This window comes from Otolemur garnettii, unplaced genomic scaffold, assembly GCF_000181295.1.
Source record: "Otolemur garnettii isolate 467f Iridium unplaced genomic scaffold, OtoGar3 scaffold00269, whole genome shotgun sequence".
In the NCBI taxonomy this organism is placed as follows: domain Eukaryota; kingdom Metazoa; phylum Chordata; class Mammalia; order Primates; family Galagidae; genus Otolemur; species Otolemur garnettii.
The window spans coordinates 1,104,611-1,120,781 of NW_003852664.1; the positions used below are offsets into that span (position 1 = coordinate 1,104,611).

Sequence of the window (16,171 nt, forward strand, 5' to 3'; positions counted from 1 at the left end):
AAAAGGGAATTCAAACCATGTTTGGGTGGTAGTCACTTGAAATTTATAATATTGATAAGGTAAGATGGCACTCAGCGCCAAGAAACACCACAGAGCTTTAGGGTTACAGCTGCACCTCGCTGAGTCTGGCGGGTTGGAGCGATTTTGAGCCTCTTTCTGCCTGGGGAACAGAGGATCTGAGTGTGGTGGATGTTAATCCTTGATTTAACATCTTTTCGAAGCAACCTTCTTTCTCTAGGTAATGAGGTAATTCACTTTTTAAATTTTAAAACCAATTTAGCACAGAGGAGAATTCATTATTCATCTCCTCATGCGGCAACACATGTTCAACCAAGGCCTCGGATACCGTCAGGCTTCCCGCAGGCAGCCCCGGCCTGGCATTCTGGGCCTTTTCCTAAAGAATTGCTTTTGTTAGTCTTTTCGACTTTTCTAACCACAAAACTGTTGCCAAGTGAAGACGGCGACAAGAAGGCGACATGTTCATGAAAGGCCCTGCAAACGGCCAACCTGACTATGCGTCCCTGCGCGCGCTGCCCCCACGCAGAAGGCTCTGGACTTCTCCAATCTGGTCTTTGAATTCTGATCTGCATTAATGAGGCGCTCTTGGCAGGAGCCACCCCCTGACAACCCAAAGCCTGTTATTACCTCTCTCCTCCCCCTGGTAGTACCTAGACGTGCAGACAGACATCTTTCCTCATTAGCTGGTAGTAATCAGAGAAAAGAGGACACTAGTTTGCACAAGGGAAAAGGTGTAGGACGTTCTCCGGGCAGTCCCAAACACGGTTGGCAAAGTGGAGCCGGGAATCCGCACACCTGGAAAACAGCGCCGACGTCATAGAGCCTGTGACCTCACTCCCTTCCCGTGGCCTGAGTTCACCAAGGCTGTTCGAGGGGCCCAGACCCAACAACACCAAGATCTGTGCTCCAGAGCCAGGGTAAATATTAGAGCAAACTGGGAGATTGGAAATGAGCAGGGGTGGACATTTGGGGGGAAGGCAGAGGGAAGAAAGCTCTGGGAGATGATGAGCGCGTTTGAGGCGCTCCTTAGTCCCTCTTCCCGAGCTCTCCGGGGCGCATCTCGTGATTAAGGGCAGACTGACAGCCCAGCTTCACTGCTTAGCCCTGATCCGCCAAAGACTGTCAACATGCTCTTTTATGTTTAGCCTATTGAAACTCTTTACTTACCTTAAAAGGCAGATTTTTCTATTAAATATTAACGGGAAACCCACTGAATTATTAGAAGCTTGAAGTCATTTCTAAAATTTGCCTTTCACGAGGTCAAATTAAGAACTTTAATTTCTTAATAATGTTTAGAATCACTAGTTATTAGAAAGAACTAATTATAACAATTAGAACTGAAGTGATTGAGTCTTCTGGATTTTATATTATCTATGTTGAATCCGGGATTAAAAATTTAAAGAGATAAAGATGTGACACCCCCCCACCAAATCCATTTAGTTCACGCTCACAGTGTGGAGAAACTTGTAGAAACGGCCTTGTACAGAGCATACAGGTTAGGCTGGGCGTCGTTGCTCACGCATCTAATCCTCACACTCTTGAGAGGATGAGCAAGGAGAATTCTTGAGATCAGGAGGTGGAGACCAGCCTGAACAAGAGCAGCTCTACTAAAAATAGAAAGATTAATAGGACTTTGGGGTGGGTGTCTATAGTCCCAGCCACTTGGGAGGCTGAGGCAGGAGGATTGCTTGAACCCAGGAGCCTGAGGTTGCTGTGAGCTTTACTTACAGCCTGGTACTCTTGCCTGAGGAACACAGCAAAAGTGTATCAAAAACAAAAAGTGGATAGGTTGAGCTCCTAGATAAAAGATCAGTCTGTAAAATATGCTGTGATTTTCCAGGTAAAGTAGCCAACCAATAATTATTGAACTTCTTCAAAAACTTTAAGAACTCCACTTTTTGTTAGTGTTTAAAGGAAATATCAATATCAATATCATTGAAAGACACTCTGATCTCAGAAGGAGATTATGGTCTTAACGATGGAAACAAATTAATACAGTGAAGTGTAAAGTGCTAAACGGTTGAGTAAAATTTCAAGTCTCTGACATGAAATTAAGGATTCTATCTATGATGTGATTGTTTGTATCTTCATTTTGAATAGTCACTATTCTCCGATTTTAGGTTACAAACCTATACACCATGATCCTTCTATAGGCACTTTAGGAGAACCATGATGACATGGTTTTATTCTAAAAATAAATAGTATTATATAATTAATTGGCATTTTTGTGACCTTGAAACAATTATGCTAAAACTACATGTAATGGAAAAACGAAAAATGGATGGCTATTTGAGTATGTTGCACATAAGTCCATATTAATGAATGTACTACTCTTAATGGATAGTTACATATTAACAGAGGAATTATTGAAATAAAAATATAGGGTCTCCAGTGGGCCACTTGAAACTATGTTCTTTTCCATAAGTATCGACTTTGAAGTCATAGTTGGATCAAGACTAGTTTCTGAACTTATCTAACAACTTAACCATTAGCATGGGTTAATTAACTGTTCTAAGCTTTAATTTTTCCATCTGTGAAATACATACTATAGTCATACCCAATATTTATACATCATATTTTGCCATGAACCATCAATACGTGTTCACTCCTCTCCCTTTAATGGGCACATCATTAGGAATATAGGGAAATACATGCACCACATATCAATTATCTGCCGTTTACAAATTAGCAAAGCCTGAAAAGTACTGCAGAAAGAAAATTGTTTAGAATTCTCTCTCCCTTTCAGAATTTGAGAGTGCCAATCTCACAGGAAGGAAGAGAATCAAGGCAGCATCATCCTTTAATTTACAAAGGGAACAATTTGTGATGAATGACAAGAAGATGAGTGCCTCCTAAACTAAGTGGTCTCGTTGCTTCATCTAGAGCAGCAGCTCTCAACCTTCCTAATGTCCTGACCCACAGGAACTGTATTAAAGGGCCGCGGCATTAGGAAGGCTGAGAACCAGGGATCTAGAGGACCTGGAATTTTTTGGCGTATTGAGAAAGAACAGCATGGGCAATCAAATGATGAGTGTCTTTTTATTTTTCATTTTTTTACAAAGACAATGAAAATAGTAAACAACCTTTGTACCAAATCATGCATTGAAAAAACTTGAAAAGGCTGTGTTTTCAACACATCAATGGCATTTTTATTTTTCTATCCAGGGAAATTTGAAAACATACACAAATACAAGGAAGAAAATAAACATAACTTAAAATTGTTGCCTTAGACACACACAAAAAAACAACCCTAATAAAGTGTCTGTACATTTATGTCTATGCAGTCACAACCTTGAATTCTTGATTATAGTCTGGCATAAATAAAAGTAAAGCCAGTTCTACTTTTCATAGAGAATAGCAAATCAAGAGATAGTACATACTGAAAATAAACTTTACCAAAAAATTGAGATGAATAATGGAAGCCAATGAAGGAATCTATTTCCTCCACATTATTTTTTGATAGGGTAAGGGCAACAAAACTAGGCAAAAAGAAGGGGGAGTAGGTCCTTAACCTTCCTAGCTGTATCTCAAGGGCATTAATCAAATTCTTAAGGTTTATTTTTTTTTCTCTATCAGAGGCAAGATTGGTTCTACTCTGATCCTACTGGCACCATATGGCAATTCTCCTTTCACCACATTATTAATGAGTTTGGGAATCATAGTTCCTTTGGGATAACCAAAACCATTACAATGGTTTCTCCCTATTCCTCAGAAATCCTTGTAATAATACCTCTTGCTTCAATGCAGATCTTTTTTTGTTTGTTTGTTTTTGACTTAGTTTCCATCAATGGCTCTACTACCAGTGCTGCTGTTTCTGGTTACCACGCTGCTTCCATCTTTACCCACTGAAGGAAAGGTAAGGTTAAAATGGAAAATCTCTCAGAGCTATTCGAAAGCCTTTGGGGATGGCAAACTATTTCGAGAGGTTGGTACGTCACAGAACTCTCACTGTTACTTAGGCTAAGGCTGTGCTGTGTCTATATACATGTATAGTAGCCACCAGCCACATGTGGCTATTGAACATCTGAAATGAGGCTTGAACAAACCAGATGTACTACAAGATACTCACTAGATTGTAAAGATTTAGAACAAAAACCGGAAGAAAATATCTCACAAATAATTTTTATATTGAATATATGATGAAATGATAATATTTTTGATACTTAGTTAAATAATCAGGTTCTGAGGGCTCTTGTAACAAATTACCACTAGCTTGGTGGTTTAAAATATCAGAAATGTATTCTCTCACAGTTATGGAGGCCAGGAAGACTGAAATCAAGGCGCCTACAGAGCCATCCTCCCTCTGGAACAGGTGTCCTCAAACTGCGGCCCACAGGCCACATGCGGCCCGCCAAGGACATTTATCTGGCCCACTGGGTGTTTTTGCCCCTGCTGCCTGTCCTGCTTAGCAGCTGACTCATCCTGGGGCCCGCAGTCCGGCCCTCCAATGGGCTGAGGGACTGTGAACTGGCCCCCTGTTTAAAAAGTTTGAGGACCCCTGCTCTGGAGGATCTAAGAAGAATTCATTCTGCACCTTTCCTCTGGGGTTTGATGGCTGCTGCCAAAGCTTAGTGTTCCTTGGCTGTGGCTGCATCCCGGCTGCATCTCTGCTTCAGTCCTCCGTTACCTTCTCCTCTCTGTGTGCCTGTTTTAACTATGCTCGTCATTATATTCAGGGCCCACTTGGATAAGGTAGAATAATCATATTATCAATGTAGAGATCATTGTAGGAAATCATGCTAATAATTTGCCATTTTTTCTATTTCTTTCTCCAAAACATTTTTTTCATGGCCTTTCCAATCCACTTTAACCTCTCTGGTTTATCTCCTGGTCTTTATTTAAAAAATTATTAAAAAGTGAAATTTCATTTAATCTTTCATACCACAAAATACTTACTGATTCGATGCTCTACAATGCTCTGCCTAATATAATTTTCTGAGCTTTGTCAGGGATGCCTAGAAAATACTATTGACCTTTCACAATCCTAGTCCAGAATCATCTTTTGTGAATCCTTGCATGACTGCCAACAAGAATTGATCCTTTCATCCTCTGTATTTTGTTTGTTTCATCCTCCTTATCAGTTTGTTATCATATGGTATTGTGATTATTTATGTATGCCCTAACACCCCTCTACTATAAATTTTTAAAGAAAAACACATATGTTTTATTCATTTTACATTTTTAAGACTTCTAATCACATCATCAAAGCTTTATTAGTCCTCCTAAAAACTACAGCTCTTTTTCTGTAGATTTTTTATCTATAAAGCAAGATGAGGTGAGACTCAGGAAACAATTGTCTTTTTTTGCTCAGAAACCTAACTTTATGTATTTTGAAATGAAACTATTTTAAGCCGATTTTTATTGGAACAGGAAATAACTAGGGACACCATAATACTGTACACTTTGACGTAATGCAGAGATTGGTGATAATTAGAATGCAAGGGCGTTCCTTCCAACTTAGGACTCAGTTGTGCCAGATCTATTGGTACAATGGCATTTACTGATGGTCCTTATTGTTAGAAAGTAAAAATAGGAGGGGGAAATAGAAGATAATAGACAATGACAACAAAATGTGGTCAGACCTATGTTGGCAGAACTTTGAGAGCATTAAGGGACCTCAATGTGGGAGATGGGGAGGATAACTTACCCCCAAGTGTCAGATGAAATCTAGAAGAGGCCCTGTCCTTTCAGACTTAGATGCAAAATCTTATTCATTAATATCACACTCTTGCGTGAATTTAAACTAAATTTTAAAGCATCAAAATGCTTAGACCTTGAACCAAAAATTCACATACTTCTTCTTCCCCAGGGTTGCTCCTCCACAGACACACACACACAATCACAGCCACAAAAACAACCGAAAATATCAGCACTTGATTTAAAAACTTATCAGTTACACTGCTGGTTACTAAAAGAAATAAATTCAACAATAGTTCATTCCCTAGATGCATTTGTTCCCTCAAACTTACCTTAAAGATTTTCCTAGTATTACAAAGCTGTTTCTTGAGCCACTTCGTACAATCCGTTACCTAATAATTACAGCGGTTTTCCTACATTACTGAATGTGAGACACACACTTAGACTGAGCCTGAACACCCTTTCCTTAAAACACGTTTAGGGAAACTTCCTTTTAATGTCTAGGATTAATTAAGTGTCTTCACTCGTCCCTCACCGGGTTACAGCCTGATCAAATGTGAATAAATATGTGTTAAGGTTATAACATAAGACACTTATGTATCTTTGTGGTTATAAAATATTATCCATCATATATTTTAAAAATCGTATTAAAAGTTGCCTTGAAATCAGAAACTGGCATTAGTGGCCTCAGAACAGTTTTCAATTTGTCATGAATTACTCCCAATTCTGAAAGCATCCATCTACCACTTTCCTGTTTAAAAGTCATAGCGTTGGCTCAAAGTCATTGGCAATGATTAACAGCTAATATTTGCCTTTAACTTACGCAATAACTAAATATTAAGCATTGTTGAAAGACTTCTTTGTTCTCTTGAGACAACTTTTCACAACTATGTGTAATTTCCACATGTGTTAAAAATAATTCTAATTTTATTTTCTGTTAGGATCCGGCTTTTACTGCTTTACTAACCACCCAGTCACAAGTGCAAAGAGATATCGTAGCTAAACACAATGAACTCAGGAGAGCAGTGTCTCCACCTGCCAGCAACATGCTAAAGATGGTAAGAGGCAGCCTGTAAGCAAAGAGGCATGACCCAGCTATGGAAGCAGCAGGCAGCTGGCTGCTGTATCACTTAAGCAGTTTGTGGTTTATAAAGTCCTGCCTCTATTTTCCTGTTTTATTTAAACTGTTACATAAAGAGTATCATATGTGTTATTTTTGGACCTTTTTCTTTTTTATGCATATAGGTACTAATAGTACATCCTTATAGAGTACGTGTGATATTTTGATATAGGCATAAAATGTGAGTAATCAGGGTCTCCATTACCTCAAGACATTTATCCTTTTTCTGTGTTGGGAAAATTCCGATTCTACTCTTTTAAAGTATGCACTAACTTATTGTTGATTATAGTTACTGGATGACTACAGGGTTATTAAGTTGGGAAAGCAGATTTAGAAGCCCAATCTTCAGGCCTCCAGTGCAAAGCCATTACATTTTTTTGTTCTCTATCTTTCCTAGTAGAAAATCAAGAAATCGCCATTACTTGAGGATCAATGTCAGTTAATGTAAATAAAAGCCCACTTCCCAGGGCACAGTCCCTAAAAGCCAGGAATGTCCAAAAGGAATACCCAAGGCCAGCATATTACTATTAAAATATAAACAGAATACTTCACATGCTTATCAATACTTAGAGTAGCACCGTTACTAAAAATCCTAGGTGTGGCTGCTGAGCCATGATGACTAGCCACATACTATTACTGTTGGAGATATTTTGCTCTTTTTATGAACTTCTCATCATGTGGAAACTGGCTCTGGGAGAGATGAAAGCACGTCAAAAACAAACAAGCAAAAAGACATTTGTAACAGTGATAATTAGATAATATATCTGCCAATGTTTTAAAGGAGTGCAAATCAACCTTCCAATCAGAATGTACAATACGTGCGTCATTGGTTGAATCATTAAGTGCATTTTGTCTTCTTGTGACATTTAGGAATGGAACGTAGAAGCAGCAGCAAATGCTCAAAAGTGGGCAAATAAGTGCACTTTAGAACACAGCGATGCAGAGGAACGAAAAACCTGTATGTAAATTAGTAAATAAGAAAATAAAGGGATAATGGCCAATTGCAGGACACTGCAATGAGAAGACTGAGAAAGAAATATTATTTGCACTGCTATCTTTTTAAACAGAGGGATAATTACAGTAAGGATAATTCTGTGCTTGTTGATTGCTTATATTATGAAAATCATTCCTTATACAATATCATTTTCTTCTCTCAACCAAGTAAAGAGCAGGTCATGTAGCATCCTTCTTCTTTTTTTTTCTTTTGGCAGTTTTAAAGATTAGAAAGCTAGGATTTGAAAGAAAAGTGACTTATCCAAGAATACAACTCGGAATAATGTCATACTAGAAATTTTTAACCAGGCTTTCTGATTTCTAACTCACTGCCCTTTTTGTGACATTATGTTGCTGTCTGATGTTTTAAAAAGCTATAGTTTTATGCATAAAATGTATCAAATGTTATCTTTACTTATTCCTGAGTTATGCTATAAAAATATTTAACCTTTATAATCATCATAAAATTATATTCAAAATTCACATAAAAAATAATATTTTCAGTATGTTGATTGATTTTAAAATGTTTTATATGATATAGTCAAGGATTTTGCCTTAAACTAGGTGCCACAACGTATGGAATACTATAGTAGATTCAAAAATAAGCTATAAAAAAATTGTAAAACTTTTGAGGAAATAAAATTTATATGCACGAACTTTACAAAAAATACTACATATTGACTTACATTATCAAGAATGACATACATATAGGCAAGCCCAACTTGAAAGTATTAAATAACATACATATTATTTCCATCAAACTATTTTTATATACATTGATGCTATACTAATGAAATTATAAAGAGAGATGACTACATTCCTTTGAATATTGAAACAAATAGTCTTGAAGATTCAAGACGCTTTCTGTCTTCTCTATGAAAGTAGCTATACAAGACTATCTCACACTATCTTTAAGCAGCACTTGCAACCACTAAAATGTAAATATTAAGGGAAAGCTTACAAAAGATAGGGAAATGTTACTAGACTATCAGACCCTTCCCATCCGACTCTCCTAGGAGAATTTGGGTTTTGATATTCTGATTTCCTGGCTAAGGAAAGAATCACAACATTTTTAAACTGTCATCCATGCTTGTGTCGGTTGTCTCTGGCCTGGTCCTCTTAAAAACTGCCTAAGAAGCTGTTTTTTGGAACTTCACACAAAATCATAAACATTTATTTAGGGTCCAAAACCTGCAAAGTCTCTAGTAACGGTTATAAAAGCAAGAGAGAAAGTCTGAGAGTTGACCACTGCCATTTGCAATTTCATAACATAAGTCTGAACACACAGGAGGCATATGCATGTCAAGAATTTAGTAAATGGGGCAGCGCCTTGGCTCAGTGAGTTGGGCACCAGCCTGTGTACTGAGGGTGGCAGGTTTGAACCCAGCCCCAGCCAAACTGCAACAAAAAGTAGCCCAGCATTGTGGCGGGCACCTGTAGTCCCAGCTACTTGGGAGGCTGAGGCAAAAGAATCGCCTAAGCCCAAGAGCTGGAGGTTGCTGTGAGCTGTGACGCTATGGCACTCTACCAAGGGCAATAATGTGAGACTCTGTCTCTAAAAAAAAGAATTTAGCAAATGAATGCATTTCATTTTTGGCAATCCAGAGGAAAATTTTTAAATCTCTTCTGGCCACACTGTCTCATGCCTGTAAATCCCATCACTTTGGGAGGCCAAGGAAAGAGGATCACTCTGACATGAGGTATTTGAGAACAGCCTGGGCAACATAACAAGACCCCATCTCTCAAAAAAATTTTAAAGTTAACTGAGTGTTGTATCATGCACTCATAGTCCTAGCTACTTAGGAGGCTAAACCAGGATTACTGGAACTCAGGCATTTGAGGTACAGTGAACTGTGACTGAGCCACTGTACTCCAGCCTGGGTGACAGAGCAAGACTCAAAAAAAAAAAAGGGTGGAATCTTAAGCTTCTCAAATTTCTGCATGTTCAGTCAGCCACAGTGTGAGAAGCCACTTTGTGTTCTAATCAGTATTAAAGCTTATTAGGAACTTAGATACCCTCCTGATGTTTTCAGCAACTCTTAGCAACTATGTGCCCATTGTTTAAAAGTCAGTTTATTTTGCCATTTTATGTTTTATTGTTTTCCTTATGAATGATCTATTTCTTCTTAGCTACAAAGTGTGGTGAGAATCTCTATATGTCCAGTGACCCTACTAATTGGTCAAGTGTAATCCAAAACTGGTATGACGAAAGCCAAGATTTCCAGTATGGTGTAGGACAAAAATATCTGAATAGAGCTGTTGGACACTATACCCAGGTAAGAGGAAGGAATGAAACTAGCTCTGCCACAGTAACTCTGATATAGAAAGCTGCTCCAAATTACAACCAACTCCCAGTTGTCAATTTGAGGGAACAACCTGAATTGGTATAATATCGTCTTAATGTTTGCCTGGTAGGCAATTTAGCTACGCCTCTCATTTTTGTCCAGGGTCTACAAAACTCTTGGTAGGGAATCATAATCTATATTACTCCTTCAATATAAGTGGATCAAATAGCGAATACATGTGAAAATTTAGTATTTTAAGAACTTATGCTTTGATTCAGTAAATATTTTATAAGGAACGTGGCTATAAACTACGACAGCAACATTTTCATTTTTATATTTGAAACTTTTTAAGAAGCATTTTGCCTCTTTTCTAATGTCCTCTCCTGTGTTTGTTCCCTTATAAATGCATAGCTTGTGTGGTACTCATCTTTCCGCGTTGGATGTGGAATTGCCTACTGCCCCAGTCAGGAGTCTCTAAAATACTACTATGTTTGTCAATATTGTCCTGCGTAAGTATGACCCGTAGAGTTTATGGCCAGTGATTCCACGTGCTATTTATTGTTTAAAAATTCTCATGTTCTAAATAAGCCAGAAGAAAAAGCACATATCAGTAAACTGGCAGAATACATGTTTGGAAATATGTTCAACTTCTCAGAAAAAGGAGCCAGCTTCTTGGATTCACGTATAAAATCTGTTATCTTTTTTCTAATTTATAAACCAGTGCCTTTTCTCTCGCTTGGCCTTCCCTCAACCCAAGTTAACCCATGAGCAGGTGGAGTGTGGAGTATGCCTTGCCTTAGATTTGGTGTCATCGGTTCATGCTATTTTCACACTCTAGCAGTGTAGTAGCTTTTTGGTTAAGCCAAGGGGTGCTGCTGAAATTGCAAATAGGGGAAGACATATTGTGATTTTAGCCTTCTGCTCAATTGTTTCTACTCTTATCTTTGTAAAAAGCATATATTATTACCATTGCAAATGACTCCTATTTATTCACCTGAGTCTTAGAAGCTTGTAAGGAGATCTTCAGTTTATTTCAGAATTCAGAGAAAGGTAATATCTTCAGTCTTTGCTTCTCAGAATTTTTCATGTAAAATGCCACAACTATCTTGTAAGTTTTTTAAAGGTAGCAGAAAACATTCCCTTTGATCAAATAATATGTTTAGTTATCCATAAAAAGTCTTACAGACATGTTAAAGACATTTATGACATATCTTGTTAGTTTTTACATTTTTTAATGTTTGAAATTCTTTACCATAAGAGGGTGGGAGTTTGCAAAACAAAACATATTATAGGTTGTATTTTGAAATGGTAGACAGCCTAAGCAATGTAGCATTCCAGTTTGCTAAGTCTTACCTTGAGAGCCATTTTACAGCAAGTATATTACGGTTTAAGTACAGAACATTGAAAGGCCCTGAAAGAAGGCACCCAAACACACTCTCTGACCCTCAGAGAAGGGCAGCTGAAGCCAGTTATTAATATAGCAGTTGGAATGAATAATGAGGAAAAGAGAGAACTTCCAGGACAATTTTTTTTTTTTTTTTTGCAGTTTTTGGCCAGGGTCCAGTTTGAACCCACCACCCCCAGTATATGGGACTGGTGCCCTACTCCTTGAGCCCCAGGTGCTGCCCAGGACGATTTTCTATTTCACAAATTTGCCAGTGTTCACACACATATAGTAGCTGTATTCTGTATAAGAAGACTGATATTCAGCCACATTGCCATAGATCCTTGACCATTTAGTACTATTGAAATTTGGACTCCTTTGTATTTTTAAATGAATTAAACAACCAATAGGTTAATGATTATTACTGAATAATAGGGTTAATCCCTATAACAAGATCCCTATATCCTGGATATTGGTATATATCATCTTTTTCTAAATAGCATTCCTTTTTATTCATACCATGCCTAGAAGCTCACAAACCTTCCTCAGCCAACCCCTCCCAAATACCTACATGACATTAATTACTTCAAAGTTACTGCTTCCATCTAGAAGAAAATGAAAATATATAGTGGAGCAGTATTTTCTATAATTCACATTGGAGAAATTATGGTATTTCTTCATCTTTCAAACATAAAATGAGATTGTAACAATGAATATTCATTTTTGTACTGCAACCCACTGCTTCTACAATCTTCTCCTTCATCAATGGAGGATATGTTTTATCCTTAGTTAACCAGCATCTTGGGATGCACTGCCTTAGCAATTTGATGGAGTCTGCTAAAAGAGTGCTGTCGCATTGCAATATACCTTTGAAAACTTTGGACTTTAATTATTTCAATTTAGTTGCTCAGCCTATGGAATTATGGTCATGGAGAAAAGTCAATATGTGAAACATTATCTCTGAACTACGTATTGGGAATTGTAATTTTTTAGTTTTGCTGGCATACTAAAAACATTGAATAACCATTTATGTATATTTGGTGACTGTTGTTGCCCTTAGAGTATAAAGCGAACAGCAAAGTGAAAAATATTTTGACAATGTGTATTTCAAATTTCAGCGGTAATAATTTGTCTAGAAAGAATACCCCTTACCAGCAAGGAACACCTTGTTCCAGTTGTCCTGATAACTGTGACAAAGGACTATGCAGTAAGTTTGGAATGATTATAATAAGGAGTTGATATTTTCTTTGCATTTTTAAAGAAATCTCTTAAAGTAAGCAGTTTAAGTAATGTACTTACCCAAAAGCCAAGAAGGAAAAATACTCCAACCATGTGTTAAACATTTTACATACTTCAGTAACCTATGTATCATTTGTAATGAATAAAAAGGATATTTCTAGGTAACGTAATGGAGCAGGCACCATCACTGCCTTTTATGTCTATGCAGAGCCATTGATATTGATCATACACCTCTCTGACAAATAGTTCATTTCATTCAACTTGTTATCATTATACCAAAAGTGTTATTTTAAAAGATTCAAGATGTATAAATCTAAGGGTGTGTGACCACATTATGGCTCAGCCTAGATGGGCACACCAGATGTTAACTGTTTAATTGTGCTGAGTTCACCAGGCTGATTTTTTCATTTCTTTTCCATAATAAGACTGACTTGCCCCATAATTTGATAGTAGCTTTGGGCACATTTTAGCAATAAAACGTAATCTAAGAGGGTTATTTGGAAAGTATTGACCCATGTAATATGAAAAGTAGAGATAGGTATGGCTAGATACTTTACAGACAGCCCTCATATATACACTATTGGCTCACAGAACCCACAAACATAATGTTACAAAGAGGAGAGAATGAAATAAAAGTCATATAGCATATTTTTTTAATTTTCATGAATAAAAGCAAATATAGCTCTTAGTTTTATGTAGGTGGACTGGTTTTGCTAAATTATAATGAATGATAGGGTTGACCCACTCACTGTAATTTTTACCTTTGAAATATGTTCAAATTTACTTAGAAATTCTTCTCACTCAATTGTGTAGTTTTAATTCAGAATATTGATGATCAAAGCTATAAATCAAGTAATAAAATTTGAATATTTATAAATATGCTGAATGCCATTTGCTAAGAGGTTTGATATTTATCCTGTTAGCAATGAACACTGATTGGAAGATTTTAAATAAAAGAGTGAAAAGATCACTCATGTTGTATAAAGAAATTTTTGGCAATAGTATATGGAAACAATCAAATGGAAACCAGCTATAAAACCATTAAAAAAAAACATTGATTTAAGAGACAAACAGGTGTGAGGTGGACCAACATGATAGAATAGGACCCTTTAATGATCATCTCTACAGGGAAACATCCATTTGAACAACTATACATGAAAGAATATAAAACTTCCCAAGACCTATGGATACCAGCTAATAAATCACAGTACCTGGTTTCAGCATACTAATAAGAGGAGATAGGAACCTCAGGGAGCATGGGAAGAGACAATGTCTACCTAGGACTTTGCTTAGAACCAAATTCCAGGACCTCCATAGTAAAGCACAGCATTAGGTGAACCCTGAAGACCCTGACTCCAGGCACTGGCCTTATATGGAGTTTCTGAATTCACTCCAGCATGTGAAAGGGAAACCCACCATTCTAATGGGATGGATTTGTGTCCTGGCCCATATCACCACTATCTGACTGTAGCTACTTTGAACTCAGAGTGAATTTTGAAAGTAGACAGGTGGTAAATACAAGCTGTTACTGCAGTGGTCTAGCACGCCCAGGGTTCCTGTATCAGTGGATACCCAGGCTATGTCACAAAATTGCCTGCGTCATCTCACCCTTCACCCCAAGCAACACATTGGGTGAGTCACCAAACTCTTAAGGGAAGGAGAGAAAAATGTAAGGGGAACTTTCCTGTCGAATCTAGTACCCAGCCTGCCAAAAATAAAAAAGAATTAAAAAAAAAAAAAAAACAGCACCGTGAAGAACCTGATGGCACCAGAATTCACAGTGGCATAGAGGTATAACAAAGCCTCTAGACCTGCCCCAGGAGACATCTGCCATCCAAGTAGGACAGAGTAAGTCCCAAGCCATATTACCACTGGCACCCTAAAGTGGCCTAGGACCCTAAATAAATTTTAGAAGCAAATAGTCCACAATAGTTTGGGGTCTTGTGCAAGCCCAGGTGCTGTACTAATCTGTGAGGTCCTGGGCTTCAGATGCAACAAAGCACAATGTCACCTGTAGTGACCGCAGAATTGTTCATGTCACTCCACCCTAAATCAGGTTTGCGGAAAACCATGCATAAGGATACTGTCTAGTGTCCTAGGGGGATACAACTCCAGGCTTAGAGAATTCAATAGTCAGCCTCCTTTGAATTCCTTGTATGTTGTCTTAAAAAAGATAAGTAAAACTATTCCAGATAGTGAAGACTAGAATAACTTCCTATTTCTTCAATGCCTAGATATTGAGATACATCCACAAGCTTGAACATTATTGAGGGAAATAAATTAAATTAAAAAATTAAATAAAGATGAGTGACCAACCCTGGAAAGATGTAGATGTGTGATCTCTAAGAGAGGGAATTCAAAATAGCTGTTTAGAGGATGTTTATAAAGCATTAAAAACATTCAGAAATATATCAAATAAATGTTAAAAGGATTTTGAAGTAATAAAAATAATTGAATTTTGGAGGTGAAAAACATATTGAGCTAACTAAAAAATGCATTAGAAGGTTCAAGAGTAGAAATGATCAAACAGAAGAAATAATCAATGAGTTCAAAGATAGGCTATATGAAAATACACAGAGGGGGGAGAAAAGGAAAAAGAATGAAAAGAATTATGAGATCTATGGAAATAGCATTAAAAAAAATAAGGGTCATTGACATTCAAGAGGAAGTAGATATTAAGAAAGAGGTAGAAAGCTTATTCAAAGAAATAGTAACAGAAACCTTTTCAAGTCTGAAGATATAAATACCCAGATACAAGAAGATCAAAAGTCACCACGTCACTCAAATAAGACTTCCTTAAGGATTATAATGCTCACACTCTGAAAGCTCCATGATAAAGAGAGAGCCCTAAAAGCAAGAGAAAAGCAGCAAATAACATAAGAGGGAGTTTCAATAGGCCTGATAGCAGACTTCTCAACAGAAACTGTGTAGGTCAGAAGAGAGTGGGAGGACATACTCAAGTGCTGAAAAAAAAATGGCCACCAAGAATACTATATCCAGCTAAACTATCTTTCAGAAAAAAAGGAGAGATACAGACTTTCCCAGACAAAACCTAGAGGCATTTATCAGACACCAGATTCTCTTACAAGAAATGCTAAAGGGAATTCTTCAGTCTGAAAGAAAAGAATGCTAAAGTGTAGCAAGAAAATACCTGAGGATATAAAACTCACCGATAAATGTAACTATACAGACCTGTAGAATACTATAATCATTGTGTTTACACTAATATCTTTATCATAAAACTAAAGATGAAACTATTAAAAATAATAAAACTTGCAGAAATTTGTTAAGAGGCAGTATAAAATGACATATAGAAACACTCAAAAGTCAAATGTTAGAGGAGAGATGAAATTAAAATGAAAGATTTTTGTTTTTCTCTTTGTAATCAATGTTAAATTGTCATCACTTTTTAAAAACACATTATAATCATAAGGCATTTTATGGAAGTCTTGGAGTGAACCCAAAATAAAAACATATACTAGATACACTAAAAAT

The 16,171-nt window shown here is 37.1% G+C and overlaps 2 protein-coding genes across 2 annotated transcripts in view; both read left to right on the plus strand.

Annotated features, from left to right (window-relative positions):
- LOC100966105 (cysteine-rich secretory protein 3-like) overlaps window positions 1-1,088 on the plus strand; it is a 30,482-nt gene extending 29,394 nt beyond the window's left edge. Inside the window, exon 9 of the mRNA XM_012813502.2 lies at window positions 772-1,088. Coding sequence (XP_012668956.1) covers window positions 772-1,088 — 317 coding nt within the window. The remainder of the gene's footprint in view (window positions 1-771) is intronic.
- A 2,714-nt stretch (window positions 1,089-3,802) lies between these two features.
- Window positions 3,803-16,171, plus strand: part of LOC100966430 (cysteine-rich secretory protein 2) — a 17,570-nt gene continuing 5,201 nt past the window's right edge. The window contains exons 1-6 of the mRNA XM_012813505.2: window positions 3,803-3,874; window positions 6,597-6,713; window positions 7,646-7,733; window positions 9,899-10,044; window positions 10,465-10,562; window positions 12,556-12,644. Of these exons, the coding sequence (XP_012668959.1) occupies window positions 3,806-3,874; window positions 6,597-6,713; window positions 7,646-7,733; window positions 9,899-10,044; window positions 10,465-10,562; window positions 12,556-12,644 (607 nt within the window). The 5' untranslated portion in view covers window positions 3,803-3,805. The remainder of the gene's footprint in view (window positions 3,875-6,596; window positions 6,714-7,645; window positions 7,734-9,898; window positions 10,045-10,464; window positions 10,563-12,555; window positions 12,645-16,171) is intronic.